Source organism: Antechinus flavipes, chromosome 5 (genome assembly GCF_016432865.1).
Source record: "Antechinus flavipes isolate AdamAnt ecotype Samford, QLD, Australia chromosome 5, AdamAnt_v2, whole genome shotgun sequence".
Classification (NCBI taxonomy): domain Eukaryota; kingdom Metazoa; phylum Chordata; class Mammalia; order Dasyuromorphia; family Dasyuridae; genus Antechinus; species Antechinus flavipes.
In genome coordinates, this window is record NC_067402.1 from 114,657,058 (window position 1) to 114,680,573 (window position 23,516).

A 23,516-nucleotide genomic window follows, 5' to 3' on the forward strand; every position below is an offset into this window, starting at 1 on the left:
TCTGATAGCCCCAGGATATAGCGAGGGATGAATCTTGTCTATAGACTTATTCCTACTAGTAGTTGTATCTACCAGTACCTGTAAGATATAGGGATACTTCAAGATAGATTTTAGTCAAAAAAAGGTATAAAATTTTTTTATACATGTGTCAGACACTATTCTCAGTAAAATATGAATGAGAAGTACTGAGCCTTCCAATCTTTTACTAAGGGAACTTTGTGACCAAGAGTGTGTTTTCAAGACAATCAATCAAGCTTTAAGGCTTGGAACTATGGGGCAATTTATCTTTGTGGAAAGCTAAATGGCAAATGGGCTTCATGAACATCATGAATTTAGGCCAAGAAATGTTCTCAATTGACAGTAGGATTAAAATATTATGGTGGTCAGTGACAGTTAAAGTCTAAAACAAGAGGCATTCAGGAAAGAAGCAAGGTAAGAATTTGTACAAAATCTTTTATTGGCTATTTATATTTCTTCACCCAAATCCCCATGCCCCTGGCCTAGAACCCAATAAGCTTCAAAGGCTTTCTGCTGCCTGACTTTTGGGGAGAGGGAGGATGGGGAATGGGAAGAAATGGTACCAAAGATTAAAACAGTAGGGATATAAACACCCGTACTCAGGTTGTGTCAATAGGAAGGGCATTCTCTGACCATCTGGAGTAGTTCCCTCATAGCAGGCCCTCACATCAATGGCTCCACTTCTCAAGGGATGGGCCAACAGAGGAGATGGCATTTGTCCCAATGGCAATTGATCCAATGTTCTTACCCATAGCTTGAGACCCCATGGCTGAATGTTTCTCCCGGGGAATGGGGCCAACAAGGAAAGGGTGAAGAGGTGACTACTCAGAGCTTCAGAAAGTAGCTCTAAGTGCTAAACAAATATAATAGGGAAGGATTCAAAAGAGGAGATAAAAATGAATTCGCCGGATGGGAAAAGAAGGGTAAGGAAAAGATGGGGGGAAAAAGGTTAAATTACAGGTAATCAGTAGAATCTGTGGGGCCCTTGCTAAAGGGCACTCTGGCTTTTACAGGAATGGGGCCATCAATCTTCTTCCCCATTCCATGCTTAGGAAGGGGAAAAAAAAGGAATTCCCTGTCCCATTTCAGAGGAAAGGCCAGGACACAAAATTGGGTGAATACTATTATTCTTAGCTTCAGCCTTCTTGTCTGAAGACTTCTGAGAATTAGGGTTTTGCCTCTGCTTGAGGATGGCGGGTCCCTCACCGGTGCTTATATAGGCTCTGTTTCCTTCTTAGGCCTAGCTCTCCAAGCACCATTACCTTTCTCCTGCTTGGTACTTCTACTGCCAACATACTAGCACTGTGTATTCTATCTCTCCCAGACACTGTTTGTCCTCAGCCCAATTCCTGCTTGGCTGAGAGGGAAATGAAGGCCTTTGGCTATTGATCCCTGCCCTGAAGTAAAACCCACTAAGGAATGGGCAGCTTTGAGAAGTAGAGCAGTTCTGCCATGAAAATCTAGTTAGCTTGGGCTCTTTCCCACACTCTGGCCAGACTGAGCTAGAGATAAATTACTCCTTTGGGAGAGTATTGGGCTTGGGGGCTCTCTGGGAATAGGAGATGCCTTGGGGAGCAGGCAAAAGGGAAGGGAGAAAAGCTGCCTATTTCTGGTCAGGAAACCAGAGTTTACTTCTTCCCACGTGCCACCCATGCCCACCCTCAATCCAGGTCCTGCTCTCAAAGGTTCAGAAATCAGAATCAGCATCCAATAACTCAGCCTCCATCAAGTTGGTACGAGAATGAATGGGGGCTAGACAAGGCCGACGACCTTGAGCCCACGCTGCTGGGCCTGGCGGAGTTGGCAGAAATGGATCCTGGAGAGAATTTGGCTCTGGACAGAAAGGGTTAGAGACCAAGGTCCAAGCTCCATGTCGGTGGGTCTCCCCCGTCCCCCAGGCCCCTGCCACCAGGCACTTCTGCCGGGGCAGCTGAGGCAGGCGGGGTACTGCACTGGGTGCAGGTCCAGGATGGCAAAGCTCTGTGGGGGGTGCCAGAGGGCACACCTCCTTCTTTCTCTTCCTTCTCTTTTTCTTCCTTCCCAGGCGTTTCTGTAGCTCTGGGGAGATTTCTGCCTCAACCAGCCATTTGTTAGCTTGTTCTTCTGGGGGTACTAGGAGAAAGAGAACAAGAGGCCATTTAGCCATGCTGTAGGGGCACTATGGAGTTAACTCCTTCCCTTAGCTCTGCTCATCTCCCATCCTTTATCCTAGACCCTCTGCTCTCCTAGCTCGAGGACTTACAGTTCTATCCTTGTAATCTTCCAATTCTACTTGCCTTAGGCTCTAATTCCACCAAATTCCATGAAGTTTAGCTCTGGACAACACCTTATAATTCATCTAGTTTAACCCTCTTATTTTACAGATAAAAAAACCAAGTTGTAGAGAAATTTAGTTCAAGATCATGAAGCAAAATAACAGCCAAAATTAACACCCAGTTCTCACCATTCCTAGTCCGATGTTTGTTTTCTGTTTTACTATTGCCCCTTCCAGAGCAAAGGTTCTTACCCTGGGGTCTGCAAACTTTAAAATGTTAAAAATAATTAATAATAAAATGTTTCAATATAATTGATTTCCACTGTCATTCTGTACACTTTATTTTGTGCATTTAAAAACAGGATTCTGACAAGGGATCTGTAGACTTCAAAGGGATCCACTGAACAAAAAAGTCAAGAGCCTCTGCTCTGGAGCATCTCCTGTAACTCATAATCTTCTCTTTTCCTTCCCCATTCAATCTCTGCCCTTCATACCTGGAGTCCCAACAGGAGTGACAGACACATCCTGAGGAAGGATAGCTCCTCTTCGGGCCACCATTTTAGTGACATGTTGGGCCCAGGCAGAAGAGACATCGGCAGAAGGCTCGTTGAGATCAAAGGCCAAACCCGCTATGGAAAAAAAGAGAGGATGACTAAAGAACATTACCATGCTTAACATGAAACTCCTTTCTTTCTCAGTACCAGTCACTTTCAGTCAATAATTTTATTCCACAGAGAAAGTTTTATTTTGTTTTGCACTATGATTGCATTGATGTAAGAAAACTCCTACAAATGCAGGCAGCACATAATCTGCAATTTAGAGTCTTCAAGAGTTGTCTAGGGACACTGGGAGGCTAAATGTTTTGCTTAAGGTCACAGTTAGATTTTGTCAGAGGCAGGATCTGAACCCAGTTCCTCCTGATTGAGGTCAGAACTTTATCTATTACACCATGCTGGCATGAAGAAGTCTCCCAAAGAACAAAATTTCCCAAATCCTGTCTGACTTCAACAAATGGGACTCAAAATGGAAGAGAGGAAGGTTATATGGAAAGTAATTACTGGAGCCAAAGGACCAGCACAGAAGCCAAATCACCCTGTCAAAAAGAGAAAGACAGACATAAAGGAGAAGGAGAAAAGGAAGAGCGAGAGCAAGAGTGTCATTTCTCATAGTGAAGGATCAGCCCATATCTCCATGTCGTCCTCTGCTGGGAGGGAAAATTGTTGGGGCTGGGAATGGAACAGAGCCTCACCCACAGGCCCATCATGGGACACAGTATGCATGCTGAAGGAGAGCTCCTGGCCTGGATTCTGTAGTAACTCCCGTCGTTTAGAGAAAGCTTTGGCAATCATCTTGCTTTTCTTGATTCGTTTGGGTTCATCATCACTCTGTCCAGTCAACCTGTTGGGAAAAGATTGTGCAGGGGGAAGAAAATAGATTTCTATCGATATTTTTTGAAGAACAATTATTGACCATTCCTTACTCTTCCACTTTGATTCTTTTCTGTTCTTAGAGAATAGTCTAATGCCAAATATAGTTCTCAAGATAAAGACAGCTCCCTGATGATGGCAAAATCTCTTAGCTATCCCAACAGAGCTCAAAGGAAAACGGCCTTCCCAGCAAACAAAGATAAGAATCCTGATTTCTACCAACTTAAGCAATTAACCCTTACTCAAAATGGGATAGCATCACAATGCTGGATTAGTCAGGATTACCTGGTATTACCAGGAGGCACCTGCAAGCACAAGGAAGATAGATTTGGCCTTCCCTAGAACATTTCATTAAATGATAACTAGAGTAACTGAAAACTACAGCTGGAGGGAGGCTGGAAAAAAAGAAAGAGGAGAAGATGAGATAGGCAGGATCAAGATTTGACAAAGTCCCTGGGCTGGCCCCACCTGCACCAAGTACGTCTCCAGATAAGTAGAGTAGCCTTTGTCCAGACCCAAGTGCTCATGGCGATGCCCGTGCCAAACATGGCAAACAGGTTGATCTTTTCTACCAGAAGGCTGGGACGATTCTTGATCTCACAATCAGTAATAGGCTTCTTGGTGGGTAGCCCAATAGTCACGTTGGCTTGGCACCTATGTGTGGTAAGGGATTGGGGAGGGAGGGAAACACATGACTCATTCCCAGGGTTCCAGCATTGCCAAAAGTTTAACCAAATTCTTTAAACTGGCCTCATAAATTAGTGAAGGCCTCCACTCCATGAACAAGAAATTCGATCTGAAAAGTCAGAATGTGTTCAGGTATTTGTTTAATAAAAATTTAAAATGTCACCAATGGCAAGAATATTGTCCTCTAGCTCAGAAGCTATTATGCTCCCAAGTCTCAGATCTGTCATTCATAAGACTCTGGTAAATGTAGGGTAAGATTGTGTAGGTATTTCATAGTATTGGCCCTTTAAATACATCTCCAGGTTTAATAATGAATTAACTGCTATGCACAGAAACCATGCTAGTTGCTAGAAGGGAATTCACAAAATTCGGAAGACATGGTCCCTGTGGCCAATTTACAGGCTAATTAGAGAAGGTAAAGCATAAAATAACTTGCTAATGATCACAAATGTCATGCTAACAAGTACAAAACATAGTTCTGTGCCACAAATTGAGGACATGAGGGCTTATGGGATAAACAGTCTCACAGGAGTTAGAGCTGGAAGAGACCTTAGAGGCAAGCCAGTCAAAGCAACAAGGAGCTTTGAGCCTGGCCTTGAAAGCCTTAACAACCAGATTACATCAAGGAACTTTTGAAGAATCCACAGAGACATGGTTAGAGAGAACGGCTCCCACCATTGGCTGAACAAAATCAGTCCGTATTGGCTCCTATTTGGTTCTGAGGCTACAAAAATTTCCTGCTGGACTCTATTGCAACTCAGGTTCTACCCTCATTCCCCTTCCAGAGGCCCGGCCCCATACTCACAGCACATAATCCCGAAAGCTGCGTTCCCACTCAGCCTGGTTGAAGAAGTCATAGAAATGGCAGCTGAAGGTGATGAGCACAAAGCCAAAAGCTAGAAAGCCAAAAATGCCTATAGGGAAGCAGAGATGTTATCCCATTACTCTATCCCCAACTGGGTGATACTTTTGCTGATTTAGATCCCACTACAAAGTTATAGACAATCAGGTTCTCAAGCATTAAACTAGGATCACTACTAGAATATAGTCAAACTAGATTCAGTACTAGGCTATGTTCTAATAGAACTGAACCTAGTTAGTTTGAACAGAAAGTAAAGAGAAATGGGTCCAAATGATGGAGTGTCCTGCAGCAGGAAGCAAGAGAGTATAGAGGACAACACTAAAACACTGCTCTTACGGAAGCCCAGAAATTAAGGAAGTGGCAGGAAATGTGGAGGATATGATGGAACCCACTAACTTCTCCAACTTCCCTCTCACTTCAGGCAAATGGGAAATATCTAGGAATATCCTATTTGCCTACATTATCCCATTCTTCTCTCTGTTCATCTGTCCCACCTTAGTACAGAGTATTCCCCTGTTGGCATCTCTAAGAGCCCTTCTCTGAAACCCATTTATCACTGCTTTTCTTCCATCCTTTTAAGAGTGGGGCACAAAGGAACAACATGAAACATGATAATATTAGCATTTATTTATAACACTTTAAGATTTGTAAAGTGTTTCATACACATACTACTCATCTGATTCTTAAAATAAACCTGGGAGCTAGATGCTGTTATTATAACCCAAAAGTGATAATGATCCTATGATCCTACAATGACTCTATTCGATCATTAAAACTCCTATCTTCTTGACTCCAAGTCCATCACTCTTATCCGTACTACCTAGCTACCAAATGTAAGATCCTTGAGGGCAAGAGCTATTGGTCATTTTCTCTTTGTATCCTAGTAGAATGTGTGCTGGGAACTTAATAAAGATTGGTTAAGTTGAATTGAATTGAGGGACTGGCAGGCGTTGCCGAATAGCCCCACTCACCCAGACGTAGCATGGTTTCATTGATCTTGCTAGCTGCTTTCTCACTCAGTAATCCAGGATGATTGCTTTTGATAGAGAAGAGAGTCATAACTCCTAGGAAAAAAAAGGGGAAAATGCACTTCACAGATTATCAGCCAAGGGAATCCCATAAAGAAGGAGACATGTATATGATACTAAGCCAACTAGGGACAGTCAACTTTGTGCTGCCTTTTGAGCTCGGGAACAATGGAAATTAAGAGGACTAACACATGGGGCAGCTAGGTGGCACAGTGGATAGAGCACTAGCTCTGAAGTCAGGAGGACCCAAGTTCAAATCTGGCTTCAGATACATAAGATACTTCAGATACATTCAGATACCTCTTAGCTGTGTGATCCTGAGTAAGTCACTTAATCCTAATAAGAAGAAAGAAAGAGAAAGAAAAGAAAGAAAGAAAGAAAAAGGAGGGAGGGAAAGAGGGAGGGAAGGAAAGAAGGAGGGAGGGAGGGAGGGAGAAGGGAAGGAAAAAAGGAGGGAGGGAAGTAAAGAAGGCGGGAGGGAGGGAGGGAGGAGAGAAGGAAAAAAGAAGGAGGGAGGGAGGGAGGGAGGAGGAGAGAAGGAAAAAAGAAGGGAGGGAGGGAGGAGAGAAGGAAAGAAGGAGGAAGGGAAGGAGGAAGGAAGGAAGGAAAGAGGGAAGGAAAGAGGAAAGGGAGGGAGGAAAGAAAAAAGACTAAGACATCAGGAACAGACAAACCAGCACTATTGAAGAATCAATGAAAAGGAAAAGAAAGATCCAATCTTGAATGAACCACTTTAACGAATGCTGACTGGTCAAGTTAGTGCTACAGAATAAAGATTAAATGGAGGCATATGTGAAGTGTGAAGCAGCAGACGGTAAATTCAATTACAGAAAGAGAACAAAAATAAGAGTTTAGTGGAAAAAAAGATATGTTGCAGGAGAAAGCTAACATACAAATCATCAACAGTGTTTCTATTTTGTTGGGGAAGGGATGAAAGGCATACAAATGGGATGGAAAACTGAGAGATGAGTACATTTCATATATAACAGTGGGGCAACAGGACAGGTCCAAGGTTGCTCCTGGTTAAGAAGGCAAAATTGAGAACGCTTTTCTTGGCCAAGCAGCACAGTAGCAATAGAAAGGTGTGTGAAATTTGAAATTAAGAGAGATCTAGGTATAATTCTCATTCCTCAAATTTGCTAGCTGTCTGATTATGACCAAATAACTTTTGGGGGGGGGGTGGGAGGGATCTTTATTTATTTAATAGCTTTTTATTGACAGAACCCATGCCAGGGTAATTTTTTACATTATCCCTTGCACTCACTTCTGTTCCAATTTTTCCCCTCCCTCCCTCTACTCCTCCCCCAGATGGCAAGCAGTCCTATACATGTTAAATAGTTTGCAGTATATCCTAGATACAATATATGTGTGCAGAACTGAACAGTTCTCTTGTTGCACAGGGAGAATTGGATTCAGAAAGTAAAAATAACCCGGGAAGAAAAACAAAAATGCAAGCAGTTTATATTCATTTCCCAGTGTTCTTTCTCTGGGCGTAGCTGCTTCTGTCCATCCTTGATCAACTGAAATTGAATTAGCTCTCTTTATCGAAGAGATCCACTTCCATCAGAATACATCCTCATACAGTATTGTTGTTGAAGTATATAATGATCTCCTGGTTCTGCTCATTTCACTTAGCATCAGTTCATATTAGTATGACCAAGTAACTTAACCTGAACTTCCTCATCTATAAAGGGGGGGGGGGAATAATACTTATAGGAGTTGCATCATAAGGTTATTGTAAGAATCCTAAATCACTTTTAATATTGTTTTTTAGACTGGTCTCTAATTTGCCTAGTTTGAGAGTATAGTGGCCGATTATGGGCCTTATCCTAATTGTGAGAAGCATGGAATTTTGAATTGTATTTCTATGGCTGTTTTCCCTTTCTTAAGCATCCTGTTGGTTCTCTGGGGGATTAGCCTATTGCAGCTCAGAACTCCTGAGCTCTAGTGGTCTATCTCGTTCAGTCCCCCCCAGAATCAGGCATTACTGGTATGGGCCACCACACCTGCAATAAATTACTTTGCCAGCCTTGAAGCACTATGGAGGATGTCGGCTAATGCTTATTACCTCATACAGAGTAGAGTTTAACAAAGATTTGTGGATTTATCTATCATAGGCCTCCTACTCACCTCGGATGAGGAAATAGCCCCCAACAATAAGCACCAGACCAATAGGGGCCAACACGAAGCCAGCTCGGTAACGATAGTTCTTGTAGCCCACGAAACAGATACCACTCACTGAGTCCCCATCCACCTAAAGTGGGAAGGGAATTGGAGAAGACAGTTGGCCACATAATGCCCTACCCAAACCCATGCCCTTCAGGACCCCTTAGCCCCCCGAAGGGCCTATACCTGGGCCACAGCAAGAATGGCCACGGTGAGCACAAACGGCAGTGACCAGGTGAGCAGGTGGAAGTAGGAGGTCTTGCCAGAGAGGGGCTGGTACGTGGTGCCCAGGGCCTTGAAGGAGGTGTGCCACGCGTAGGTGAGCACCACGAACCAGACCACGCCTGCCATCAGCGCATAGTACACGATGACGAAGATGATCACACAGGACAGGGTTTCATTGGAGCTGTGGGGACAGGTATGGAGTCCCTAGAGCAGTTTGTTCTACTGTTCTCTTCCCCCACCCACCCCTAAAACATCCCTGCTAACTCAGCAGGCCAAATTCTTTGTGACTCTGGGACTCGATCCCAAGGTGACAGGGGATGTGGGCTAGAAGGGGGAAATGACACGAGCTAAACACAGTTTACACTGGACTTTAGTTTCTAGTTTCAAACAGAAGCTTTCCTAGGTGGGAAGACTGGACTATGCACACTTCCTTCTCCCCTTTTGGCACCTACATGGGCTTCCTCTGGCACATGGTAGCCCCCCACCTTCAGGTTTCCCAGGCACCTACGTGGGCTCCCCCAGCCTCATGGTACCATCAGCTCTGCAAACAATTTCCCTGCGGGCACCATCCATGAACTGAGCCAGCCAGCCAATGCTGCCCACAAAGAAGCAAGCATTGACATAAAAGAGTATGACAGCAGGATAGCGGTTCGAATTCTTCCAGTCAGCAACAAACGTAGCCTGGGGGTGACAAATGGCGCATTCAGGGGGGACCATGCAGCCTCCTTAGCCCTCGGCCCTCCGTTGCCACTGTCTACTCCCTGCCCTTCCCTCTGCAGAGCTCAGTATTTCCCTCTACCCAAACTCGCTTCTATTAAGCCTCCTGCTTTCCCTGAATCCAGTATCCCAATTGTTTTGCTGCCTTTTATCCCTGGCAAGATATGCCTGTGTCCACACCCTGCCCAGAGCTGCTCCCGCTCTCTGCCTTTGCCCGGGCTGAGCTCCGTGTCCATAACACTTTCCTTTCTCATTTCTTCTGGGTCCCCTGCCTCCCTTCAAGGCTAAGCTAGGAAACCTCCTCCTCTGGACCCTTTTTCACTCATTTGAAGTATTCTCACCCGGCTCCATCAGAAATTACTTTGTATCGATTTTAATACTTTGTTATTTCCTTAATATTGTATCTCTTTACTTCCCTAACCCCAAGGGAACGTAGGGTTAGCCCTGATTTTTATTGTTCTCATCTTTGAATCTCCAGAGCTTAGGAAAATGCTCAATGCTGACTGATGGGAACTCCTCCATGCCTGGGGGCCTCCTCACTCCCTGTCCCGCCACCGTTAAGGTCGCTGCCCCCTTCTCCCCTTCCTCCCAGGCTGACCAGGGTAAAGAGCGTGCAGAGGCCAGTGACGGCGCCAAAGGCAGCGATGTAGCTGTGCATGTCCTGGTGTTCAGCCTCGGTGAAGAGCGGATTCTGGCACTGGATCCCGCAGCCTTCCACGTCCTCGTACCAGCTGTTGGGGTTGTCTGTGCGAACCAAGGGTGACTCACATTGTCCCGAACTGTTGAACTTGATGTTTTGCACCTCATTCTATGGAGGTCATCATAATGGGCAAGATGGGAAAAAGAATGCAAAGAAATGGTAGTCAGGAATAGTTTGTATTTATAATCACATTTGTATTCATATGTATATGATATATGTAATATAGTATAACAATGTATAAAAATTTGTATTATATAAATTTGTGTTATAACCTTTACAAGTTTCTATTTAAAATAACTTCATTTAAAAATCTATTTCACAGACTTAGCGCTTGATCAAATTCGGTTATGTATCACTATCTAGCTGCTATTTTACATCTGTGTCTCTAAGGAACCATTGATTAAGTATGAGAGTCAGAACAGTGATGGCTTCCCATTTCAGGCACTTAGTCAAGGGATCCCTTCCAAAAACACCAATACTATTAACAATAGCTAGCATTTATATTGAGCTTTAAAGTTGGCAAAATGCTTTACATGCTATATCATTTGATCCCCCTAACTATCTTGGAATTCCTATTTTATTCTTCTTTTTGGTACTTCAAAAATGTGGTCCAGAGTGAAAAGATTAAATGAAGTGTCTATATAACAGTATTTGTGAAAGGCTCCCTAAAAAAGGTTAAGTGATTTGCCTGGGTACAAAGCTAGTAAATGTGTAGGGACTTCTTGACTCATGGTCAAATGAGGCATCCACTTCACCACCCAGTACCAGTTATGGCCTGGTTGTTCAGTTCATCCTCAGCTAAACATTTCTAATGTCCTATCTTGCTTTTTCCCAAACACAGTGATTTGACCACAAGTTGATGTCTCCTCTCATGGTCTAATACTGTACTTGGGCTCCTCTATTTTCAGACTTTTTTTCCTTTGGAAAGAAGTAATTGAGGTTCATTTAAGGAAAAACTTCTAATTATTAAAACCACCCAAAATTGTAATAGGCTATCAACTGAGATAATGGACTAACTCTCACTTAAGGTTTTTAAAGAAAATGCTGGATGTCCATTTATCTGATATATTGTAAAGTAATCCAAGCTGACTGTGTTTGAGTTGTTTCATCTGGTGCTTACACCTTATTGATTTACACAATAAGTGTGTAGTTATCCCTTTCACATCACAAATTTCCCCATTGTGGTTTTGATACATCAAAGGTTGGCATAAGAAATTAAATGGGAGTTTTTTGAGAGTTTTACAGAAACTGCAGACAACATGTAATGGCTAACAGATGACACAGAAAAAATTTAGAAACTCAGAAATGCACAAAATATGTGTCTACTATGGTATAATATCAACTTAATACCATTAATTCAACTTTTTCTCGTAAATCTAGTGGATTTTCCACATCACGGATCCACAACACTCCTAACCCCTGTGGTGTAGAAGGGATAACTGTACTATTAAAGACATGGCAGTCTGTTCACCTCATCCTTCATTCTAGCCACCCTGCACCGCTTTCCTACACCTAGCATCCTGTCAAATTCAGAGTCCCCTGATCTTCACACTCCCACTTACTGGACAGCCTTCTGGAAAGTGATCTGGGGTGCATTTCAGGAAGTCGGGCCAGCCTCGTTCCCGCTCGACAATGGCACAGGGTCCCCGAGTGGCCTGGCACAGGGTTCGGCTAGGCAGCTCCACTCGATCATTCTCACACTTGGGCATGTAGACAGCACAGAGCAAGGGCTGGATCACTGCCCAGCAGCGGGGAGCATTCCTAAGGCCTGGGATGAAAAAAGCAATGAGGACAAACGGGGCAGTGCAGAGACCCTCCTTCCCTCTGATTCAAGACAGTATTCCATATACTCCTTATTATGTCTTAGAGACTTCTCACTGTAATACTGTGGACCAGCTTTGGTCAGAAGCATTAGGTTAGTGTTGTACTAGTGATCTTGAAGGCTTTCTCTGTCATAATTAGTGGGAAGGTGGGGGAGCCTGAGATAGTTAGGCAAGAGACCCTCCACCCCCTTCACTCAATGGAGCGTGCTATCAATTCAAGAGACCTCAGAAGCCTCTTCCACTTGCTACATAAACCACCCCCAAACCCTCATTCCCCCTTACCAAGCTGAGGTGAAACAGAGAAGAGGTGGGAGCAGAGGAAGAGATGGTCAGAGAAGCCAGGTACTCCGTGGCCAGAGAGAGAAGAAACAGGAAGTCAGATGGAGAAAAACAGAGGAGACTCTGTACATGTCAGCAGGAAGAAAGGTGCCAGAAATAGGCAAATGGAACTCTCCACCCAGCCCCATCACCCCTGCTGGCCCAGCTCATTTTCTCCTGCTCTGTCCCTAAGCAGGCCCTCCACATCCAGCCCTACGTCCTCATTAGTCTATCCCTGAGTCACTTGTATCAAGGTTGAGACTTAGGAGTCTAGGGTCCAGAGTGAAAAGATTAAATGAGGTGTGGATATGGCAGTAGTTGGGAAAAGCTTCCTATTACTACCCTTGAAGGACAATATGAGCATTGAGGGAATCTTACATGATAGGCTTAGAGCCATCCTTACTACAAGGTTATTCCAGAACATAGACCTTGAACTCAAGAAGCTGTATAGAGCTCAGAGGCTCACTGAGAGATAACACCTGAAAAAGCTTCTTTCAGTCCTAGAATGACACTGACCACTATGCATCAAAATCACTCCTCCCCACCTCTTAACCCCAAATGAGTAATGGAGTAACTTTTCCATCTTATAAGGTCACAGGGCTATAGGTTTAGGGGTGGAAGGTGTCCATTTTACATATCAAGAGGTCCTGAAGCTAACCCATAGGCAGGAGGTGGAAGAGCTGGAGATTCTATTCATCCTCTGAATCTGAATCCACTGGGCTGAACTTTTTCTTATTTGGATCCTATCCATTAGAATATAAGCTCCTTGAGGGCAGGGATTATGTTTTGCCCGTTTTTTTTTTAATTTGTTTGTTTGGGTTTTTGGGGTCTCCCGGGCTAAGCACATTGCTCAGAACATAGGAAATGCTCAATAAATGCTTGGTGACTTATTGACTGACTGATGGGAGGGATTGCTCTGTGAAGCAAAGATAGGCGCAGTTGTTAGGCAGTGATACACCAGCTTCAATCATGCTCATTGCCTGGATTCGAATCTTCCTTCTTCACCCTCGTACCAAGGTCCTGGAGAGTAAGAACTGTTTTCACTGATGAATAACAGAGTGATTGGGTACAAAATAGGCACTCAATAAATGCCTATTAAATGAAACTGGTTGAAAGCCAGGCTAAGTTCATGAAGGACAATGTTTAGGAGACATCCTTTTCCTGTCAGTTTGGAATCTCTTAAGGAGAAACTAGACAGTATGGTCCAGAAATTCAGAAGATCCAAGAGAGATCCTAGGTCTAAACTGATCTGATAAATTTCATAGGAAAAATGCCAATTTCCATTAAAAAGAGTTCCCCCAAAGCTTTCAGGTTCTTATCTGAGTTTCATCTACTAAATAGGCATGTACTAAGCATCTCATGCTTACTAGGTATAAGAGGCAGCTAGCTGGCTCAGTGGATAGAGCCCTGGACCTGAAATCCAGAAAAACCTGAGTTCAGATCCAGCTCAGACACTTAATAGCTATGTGACCCCAAGCAAATCATTTAAGCTGGTCAGCCTCAATCTACTGTTGAAAGAGATAGCAAAATATTCCAGTATCTTTGCAAAGAAAAACCCATGTCGGGTTATGTTCAATGGGATCACAAAAGTCATAGGTGAGTGAATAATAACATCTTTAATAATATAGTATTAAATTGTAGTAATACAGAAACAAAATCTACTTTCAAGGAGGTTACACTCTAATGGGAAAACTACATCTGCCAGGACTTAGTATCTCAAACAAGTGGTATCAAATTCAAATACAAACAAGAACCATTAGTTCATACAGTCCTGTAGGTTGCACATTGCCTTAGTTTTAAAATGTCTTATTTGTTACTGAATTTTTATTGATTTTGTTAATTTTATTTTAATTTCAGTCAGATGCATCAGGGAGTATTGTGGTTCATTTATGAAAAGTAAAGAATAGATTCCTGTCCTCAAGGAATTTACAACTTAGGAAAAGAACCTAAATTATCCACAATTTCCTGAAATGGCTTAGACCACAGTCTCTATAGTTTGGTGGGTCTTACAGGCTATGTCATACTTTTGGGTAAAATCCCAGCTTTGAGACAGATCAAACCACTATGCAAACGAGCTCATGAAATTGACTGTGGGTCTCAAACAAGGTGCAGGTCCACCTTATTCACCCATCCACCCCACGGCTCCAAGCAATCCATGTTTTCCCTTTTCTGCTCTCCATATTACCAGCTACCTCCTTCAGTAATAATACACAAACCATTCACAGTTCAGAAAAGTGAAAGGACTGAGCTGATGAGAGAGAGAGAAAGAAAGAATTTTAAGGTAAACTGAAATAACTGGGTGCTCAACATTAACTTAACCCTGACTCATGGGAAATAAAACTAATGATTTATGTACCTGATACATATTTTCTTCCATTTTTCATTAATAAGTAATAATAACAGATATTTAGTCTAACTTTAAAAGGTATTTGCAAAGTATCCATTTTATTTCATTTGATGCTTAAAATAAGCCCTGTGAAATAGGTACTAACAGGCTTATCCTCATTTTTAAGAAGAAAGAGAGTGAAATTCAGAGTTTAATTAATTTCCCTAAAATAATTTCTCTTAAATCTCTCAGAAATTGGATCTGAACCCACTTCTTTTGTCCTATTCTCCATCTGGTGTTTCTACTATACTAAGAAATCTATTGCAATATTCTCCATCCCCCAGGGAATTTTCAGAGTAAAGGTTCCTAAAGACCCAAATCACTGTTGTCCAGCTCTGTCCACTCTTCCCCCTTCAAACTATCCTCTCTGACTCCAGTGAATTTGCATCACTTCAGCATCAGTGTTGTATTAATATAGTATTCTAGAATAAAGATAATCCTACATTTTAAAACTTCTCTATCAGAAACAATGAGTTACTATACTTGCTCAGGATGTGTATATTTAATTGTTGTGACATACCAAGCAGGCTACAAAAGAGCAGAGTGGTTTAGTAGGTAATATTGGAATCAGAATATGGGTTCAAATACAGTGCCCTTGGCAACTCATTTAATTTGAATGAATCTCAGTTTCCACAATTTGTAAAATGAAAGAACTGGGCCAGACCATTGTTCTTTGACCATTTTTGTATGTGGCATGTGTGAAGTCTATGAACCCCTTCTCAAGATTAATGTTCTAAGATATAATTTAGGGAAATATTGAGTTTAAGTTAAATGTTAGTAAAATTAAGGATATTACTATTTTTTTATTCATCCAAGTTCGCAGACCCCCTGAAAACTTCTGTTCTGTTCATCTTGTGAGTGTCCTAATCCCAGGTTAAGAAGCCTCAAGTTAAATGATTTCTAAAGTTTCTTCAGTTCTAAATATACGATCCTAGGACAAATAATATCTATGCTTCTGGCCTTTCTTCTTTGGTGATCCTGAGGGAATTTTAGAAAATTACTACTCCTTTACAAGTATGAGCTACTAAGGTAATAAGCCGGGAGTTAAAGGTTTCTCTTTTAAAAAAAAAAAATGATAAAAATAAAGCAAAAATTTATAATGGAAGGACTCCATTCTGGTGGAAGTTAGTGCTTCCAAAATCCTAAATGCAAATCATTCATGAGCTCCAAAAATCTGAGATTGAGGTGTACTATGAAAGTTCTTTCCAAATTTAGGAATCTGAGGCCTAGAATAGAATAAGGGGTCCATAAAAAGCCTCTTGGCTTTATTTTGCTCTTTCCCAGCCTTAAACCACTATCACAACCCCTATTTTCCAGATAAGAAAACTCAGGTGAAAGGTCTTTGCCTATCTAACCTGAGGTTGAAGCAAAGAAGGGAACTGAAGAAGGGGAAGAGGGAGAAGACACAACTCATTAATCTGACCACCAAATCAAAAACTTCCCTCTTTCTGGTTCGGATCGCTTTCTCAGCTATCTCTTCCTGGGTTTTGTCCTCCGCTTTTCCATCGTTTAACATTATTTTCATATCTCAATTCTCTCCTTCACACTCCCTTCCAAACGAATAAGGCCCCTCCAGTTCTCCTGCCTTGTCCCCCTTTCCCCTCCATCCTTCAGTTACTGATCTTATCTCAGACTGCATCTCTGTAACCCTGAGAGCTTCACCAAAGGGATAGAACTTTAGAACAACATTGACCTGGATCCCTTTTTACGGTATAAACTTCCCTCTGGTTTTAACCCCATTTCCTAACTCTAAAATCATTTGTACTCCTAATCTACATAACTCCCTTGTAACCGACCTCTTCACTTCAATGAAAAAAACCTAACCCCATCTATTCAACGCCTACTGTATGCTAGTGAGTTACTTTGGGTCCTCTGCTCGCCGCGCCCCCTCCCCCAATCTGTTGCATCCCGCATGCAATGGGACCTCGATACCAAAACTCTCTAAGATCTCTCCCTCCACCCCTTCCCACACACACGATTCCCTCCTCATCACCCCACAAATGGCCTTCCGCTCCGCGCTGCGAGCCTTACCGGACCAGAGCACCAGCTTGCTGTGCGCCTCCTCCTGGGAGCCCGAGTCCCCGGCCAGCAGCGTGGAGGTGGCCTCGTAGGGCAGCGCCGAGCCCAGGCACACGTTGTAACGCAGCGGTTCGCAAGGGGCTGCCCGGCCGCAGTGGCTCAACAGGGGGGGCGGGCCAGTCTCGGCCCCATTAGCTCTCCCGCTCCAGGGTCCAGGCCTGGTCCCGTTCCCGCTCAAAGCCGCCCCCTGGCCCGGGCCCCCTTGCAGCAGCAGCAACAGCAGCAGCAGCTTCAGCCCCAGTAGCTGGAGCGACGGCCCCCGCGCGGGCCGAGCCGCGGCCATGGCCAAACCCGCCAACTCAGCAGAAAGAGAGACAGCCCCCTCCCTCCCTGAAGCCCCCGGCAGCGCACACAAGCACCCGATGTCCCGGGGCCGCCGCTCAGACTTCCCGGGAGTCCCCTGAGCCCCGCTCCGGCCCCCCCTGGACGCCGCCCGCGCCCCGACCCCTCCGCGCCCAACTTTGCAAACTTTGTAACTGGCGGCCCATGGTTGGGGTGGCAGCGGCCCGGGCCCCGATGTGGGGGCCCCCACCCCTCCGCCTTGCTCCCCAAATCTCCTTCAGCACCTGGAGTACGCCGGGCCCCCAATCTTCGATCTCATTCCCCCTCCCACCATAAAAGCCTCCAGCGTGCCCAGCAAACACAGCTGTGCGTGGGCTGTGAATTCTAGACAAACCTCTTCCCCCCCAACTCCTCCCCCGCCCTCAACGACCAAGCCGCAGGCTGGCCCCGCTGAGCGCCCCGCTGCACCCCAAGCTAGCCCCGCCGGCTCCCCGGCTCCTTTGTTGCCTTTGCTCGGCTCTCAGGAATGCACGGGCCGCGGCGAGCCAAGCCCGGCCCCCCCTTAACTAGCAGCCGCGGGGGAGGGACGGGCAGGGTGAGGGGAGGGAAGAGGATGGAGAGAGGGGAGGGGCAGGGGTAGCCCCGCCGTCTCGGGGGCCGGGAAAAGGGGAATCTGACTACTCTCTCGACTGCCCGCCCCAAACAACAGGGCTGGAGAGGTAGGAGATGCTTCACGGAGGATTTCTTTAGCTTAGGAACTGCATCGAGCCAGAGGGTAGGGTCAGATTTAGGATACGGATTCTTCTCCACTTCCTGATGACTTGCAAGAGCGAAGATATTTCTTCCTCGATCATAGTTTGGGGATTTGTCTCAGAATAGTCTTGGTAGGGAGAAGAGGGGCCTAGACACCAGGAGCCAATCTTTGTATTACATACACTCTCCCCTCTAGGATTGACTCCTTGATTTTAGTTCCACTCCAGCGCTGTTTTTTTTCAGTTGGTCTTTCCCCTCTTCAGTTCCTCTCCCTACGGATTTATAGCTCAAAGGATCTCGGCATCAGATCTGATTCAATTTTGCTCCTCATTTTACAGATGAGGCAAGTGAGGCTGAGAGAGAACAAGTGATTTGTTCAACGTGATTCAAGCAACAAGTAGTAGAAAGGGAAATGCATACATTGGTGCTCTGTGTGTGTGTGTGTGTGTGTGTGTGTGTGTGTGTGTGTGTGTAGGAGTAAAGAGAAGGAGATTGATTGCTGTGGGTTAGGCTCCCTTCTGTCTCTGTCATTGTCTGTCTCTGTATGTCTCTATCTCTTTTTTTCTCCCTTTCTACACACACATTTCTCTTCATTCCTTAAACTAAAAGATGCAGCTAACACGGAAGCAATTAAAAAAAAAAAAATCTTAGATGTAGAGTAAAATGACCTAGATTCGAAATCTACCTTTTTCTTCACCTGGTTGTGTGACTTTTAGATCTGGATCCCTTCAGGCCTCAGTTGCCTCATTTGTAAAATTGAGGGAATGAGAAAAATGGTCTCCTTAGTCCTTTCTAGCCTTAACTTTGCTGTTGCTACTACTACTGCTATGGCTACTGTTACCCATGTGTGTAGCTGACAGAAAAAAAAAAAAAAAAAGACAATAAAAATGACCAGGATATTTCTATCCCTGCAAATGTCTGAAGACTCCCCTTTGGTTTTGACTATTGTCACTTGTACTAGTCATAGCTGTAGTTCTGCCTTTTCCACATAGGGGCTGCCAATTGTCTTTGTCCAAAAGAAGGCAGTCCCATCTCAGACTGTTCAGTCAGATACAGCTGTTCTCTGATTTTCTCCCTTGTCAGTTTGCTTCCATTTGTGTTTAAAGTCTTTCTTTGGTTCATTTCCATTGTGGTCATCCTTACTGGATTTCACCATGCAGAAGTTTAAGGGTATAGCATTTATCCTTTTTACAAAAATGGCCTCTCAATGTTTTAATTTTCTAAGCAGGCCTTCCTTTGGGACCCAAGTCAAGTGCCAGCTTTCCTTGAAAATTTTCCTGACGCACCAGCTGAAAGAAATTTCTCTCACTCTTTTAAATATTCCCTCAAAAAAAAAAAGATTCCCTTAGCATATTGACAAGCCTTTTCCTTTGTGCTTTATATAGGACTAAGACTTAGATCGGAAAGGATCTAGTCTAATTCCATCATTTTACAATGAGAAAACTCAGGCTCAGAGATTGAATGAATTGCCCAGGGTCACACAGCAAGTGGTAGAACTTTCCAGTACACAACATTGCCTCCTTGTCTTTCCCTTCTATAAGTTTTAGTTTGTAAGCTTATGGAGAGGAAATACTTATGGAGAGGATGTATCTTTGCGTCCCTACACCTAGCACAAGTCCTTGAACAAATATGAATACTAGAAGACTCTATATTTCTGTCTATTAGGTAACCCGTATTGGAAGTAACCTGGGCATACATAGGTCATTGGTGGTACAGTCAATCATGTCCAATTCTTCATGACCCTTTTTGAGGTTTTCTTGGCAAAGATGCTACAGTGGTTTGCCATTTCCTTTTCCAGCTTATTTTACAGGTAAGGAAACTGAGGCAAAGAGGGTTAAGTGACTTGCCTCAGATCACCCAGCTATTAAATGTCTGAGTCTGTATTTGAACTCAAGAAGATGTCTTTCTGACTTCAGACTATCCATTGTGACAGTCTTCCCTTATTCATATGGTACATAGTAGATATTTCTAATCAAAGTTTATTGAATTGAAGAAAATTCTAGGCTAGGACTTAATTCCTTCCTATGTAATATTAGTCATATTACATATTTGAGTTAACTAAGTTATTTAAATTTTTTAAACTAAAGTAAGGTACTCTTGGGACCAAGGATAGTTTGGTCCTCTAGGAACCAATTATTTAATCTACAGTCAAAACTGGTCACAGACAAGCATCCCTAACCCCAGCCATCTTCTTATGAATGATTGGTACCCAGAGGGGAAAATGTCAAGGGATTCATTTCAATTCAGCATATCTCTATTAAGGCCTAATATGTGCAAAGTACTGTGCCAGACAGAATATAGTTCTGCTTCTTGAGAATTTTTCCTTTTCATTGGATCTATGCTTGGGAGACAGACATATAACAATCCAAAGATCATAAACTCTTATAGGACAGGGATCATATTTTACATGTTTTTTCTTCCACAATGCACCTTACTTGTGCTTGATAAATAGCAAGTATATGGATGAAAAAATGAATGAATGGTAATAAGTGCTACAGAATTTCAGAGGCAGAAGCAATCAGGGTGACTTGATTGGAAAAAGTTTTATGGGGCAGGTTAAGCTTGAACTGGACTCTTAGAGAGAGGAAGACCTTTGGATGGTTGTACAGGGAAAGCCATTATAAGGAAAAGTCTAAAATCCCTGGCTTTAGGGAAATGGCAGAAAACCAAGTGGACAGATAAGATGGAAGTAGGTTTTGGAGGACCTTAAATTTCAGACAGAAAAGTATGGATTCAATTCCATATGTATCAAGGAAGCAATGAAAAATTTTGAGCAAGCAAGTGATTAAAAATCAATGATTAAAACACAACATACTAATGAAGTAGGATATTTTGAAGGGCAGAGACTGGAAACAGAAAGGTCAATCAAGAAACTGGAAAAGATTCCAGATAAGAATGGGAAAAAATAAGTAAATTCTAGAGACATTATTAAGCAATAGGATTTAGTGGTCAATTGGGTGTGAAGGATGAAAGAGATGGAGAACCAATAATGATTTTAATGTTTTGGATCTGAATAACTAAGAAAATTGGGTTATCCTATCTCAGATTACTTGCTGTTTTGTGGAGGGAGAGGTAAAGGAGAAAGCTATCTTTAAATGTAATTGGAAAAATAAAATACTATTTAAAAAAGAAAAAATGTAAATTCTGTTCAGTGAAAAATGTCAGCATCTGAGTTTTATCAGCATTAAAGAAAACAATATAAATGAAAGCACTTAGTTAATATTAATATTAAAGATGTTTTCATACTAAAAAAAAGAAAATTGGGATATCATTGAATTGACAAAATTGGTAACTCAGGAGGGGAAATAAGTTTGAGGTCAAGTGAAGATAAGTAATTAGTTCAATTTTAAAACATATTAAATTTGAGCTTATGATTAGAAAGCCTAATGAAAATGTTCAATGAAAGTATCATAGCCTGGGGCTATTGGAGGTGTCCTAGGACAGGTTCTTGGCCTTAACCATGTAAAAGGAAAAAATAGCAACAAGTCAAGTGGTTTGGGGATGAGACAATGTAGGATCATGGATAGAATTGGATCTGGCCTTAGATGCTAACTGTGAATCTCAGGGCAAATCATATCACCTCTCTCAGACTCAATTTTCTCAAATGTAAAATGAGAAACTTGGTCTTGTTGACCTCTAAGATCCCTTCCAGCTCTAATCTATGATCCTATGAATTAATGGAATTCAACAGAAAAACTCCCTACCTAGCCAATCCCTTTGAAAATGTAACATTGTTTCTCAAGATAGGTTTGGAGAAAGCCTGAGTTGAAACTTTTGAAGCTATTGTCCAGTACTGTATTGGTATCCCCCACACCATTTTTTCACCTTCAAAACCAGGATGCATTGTGTGCCCCCGGGGCAGGGCTGCCTGAAAACCTGTGGTACACCTTGCTAAAAGGCAGCACTTGATGACAAAGCTCTGTTGTTGTAACTTGCCCTTTTGGAATAAATCCTGGTTGTTGCTTCCTTTGCCTCACTCCTGATTTAACAAACACCCTCCTGGTCTATCCAACTTCAGCTCATCATATGGAAGATGTATTTATCTTTTCTACCATCAGCCTATTATTATTGTCATCTAAGACCTTCTTTTTCAGGACTGATTTCCTGCAGGTCTCTTGACCTGACCTCAACTCAGATGTCCTATTCTTGGTTCAGTTTACCTGACCAAGCCCTCTAGCCAGCCACAACACCTGCAGAGGTTGGCTTCATGTGCTGTAAACGCAGCTGCATTCTACCTTGATTCAAAGTGATTTTTCACTTTCCCAGAAGACTAACCCATTGCTATTATAATGCTCAACCATAACTTCTTGGTAATTATCTGTCATGCCCAGGATGTTGTATCTCTCGTATAGTTCCAATAGAAAAAAAAATCTGTCCCATCTTTTCCCATCATTCTCTTTCTGTCTCCTAAAAGGATATCTTAATGGGACCATACTAACCAATCTATTTTAATTGCCTTTCCAGAGATTTCTCTAAATGTCAAGGTTATTCATCTACATTTTAGCTAATACCAACATTCTCAAAACAGAAAGTGGTCTTCTTAGCAGTCTTCTCTTATTCTGATCAATTCCATCCTCATGAGGAGGTGGGAATGAGTTCATGCCAAGTTGGACCAGTAAGAGGAAATTGTGGACTTCAGCTGTGATGAGACAGCATTTTGCATCCCTTGTACCTACAAGGTACCATAATCCTTAAATTCAGCTGCATTCTTCTTCTATTCAAAATAATTTTCCAGCTCCCCATAAGACTGAAAACAATATTATGCACTTTGTGTCACGGAGTAGATCCAGGTCACAAATAGAACCCAGAGCTCCTGACTTCCAGGATGCCCTCCAGACAATATTACCTTTTCTCTTCGTACTCCACCAAGCAAGATGCATTAGAAACCTAGGTATAGAACATCTGTTGACTACCAGCATAATTTCTGGAATACAAATGTCTCTCAGTTTATGGCTCTTTAGGGAAAGAACAGACTTCTCAAGACAGTTGCTAAAGTAAGACACACTTCTCTGGGTATCAGGAAATCATGGATTTCTTGTTTTGAAATTTCTCCTTGTCCTTGTTGACCTGGTTAGTCCCAAGGGAGGGGAAGAAATAAAGCAATGAATGCCTTTCAGTGTGCATAGGTTTTCCATCTTCAGCTAGGAGGACCGTAAAGGTGGCCCTCAAAACCCATATCCAATATTAACACATCCACACAGTGCATTATGTAAGGCAGAAGACCCAGGAGGGAGTGAGTCAGTATTTATTGAGCATCTTCTGTGTGTCCAGAGTCCTGTCTTCATAATATTGGGGGGGAATGGAAAATACTACTAAATGTCCTTTTTTAGCTTCACCAGACTTCCTGTATGAGCCACTTAGTCTCTGCATATTGTCTCTGGTTAGAGCCTACTTTAACTTCTCAGCCAAGTTGCTACAATGAGACTTGCAGACCCCTATCCATAAGCTAGCCAGCATTCTGCCAGTTCCCACAGGTCCCCGATTCATCTATCCACCAGAACCAGTGCTGGAGAGCTTGCACTAGATGGTCTGAAAGGCTCAGGAGTTTTACTGACCTTGCTGGGAATAGGTGAACTGGAAGAAGAGATGTCAGAATGTTCCACATTTTCAGACAGTGATGAGACCAATGGTCTCCAGATTAACCACCCCTCCCCCCCAACTCCAAAACTAAAACCTATATACCTAACTATATTATAGAACCTTGTGGAATTATGTTATAGCTTGCCTATCATCAAGCATTTTTTTTTTGTGAGGAAAAACATCTGTAACCAGAAAATGAATACAAATCTAC

The 23,516-nt window shown here is 42.9% G+C and overlaps 1 protein-coding gene across 1 annotated transcript; it reads right to left on the reverse strand.

Annotated features, from left to right (window-relative positions):
• Positions 1-439: 439 nt before the first annotated feature.
• Positions 440-17,007, reverse strand: SMO (smoothened, frizzled class receptor). The gene is made up of 12 exons (XM_051962963.1): positions 16,643-17,007; positions 11,647-11,852; positions 9,983-10,192; positions 9,176-9,348; positions 8,629-8,848; positions 8,407-8,530; positions 6,220-6,312; positions 5,192-5,300; positions 4,168-4,353; positions 3,522-3,670; positions 2,767-2,901; positions 440-2,130 (listed from the first exon to the last, which is right to left on the reverse strand). The coding sequence occupies exons 1-12, from the start codon at positions 16,971-16,973 to the stop codon at positions 1,706-1,708; spliced, it is 2,361 nt and encodes a 786-aa protein (XP_051818923.1). The 5' UTR covers positions 16,974-17,007; the 3' UTR covers positions 440-1,705.
• Between the last annotated feature and the right edge of the window lie 6,509 nt (positions 17,008-23,516).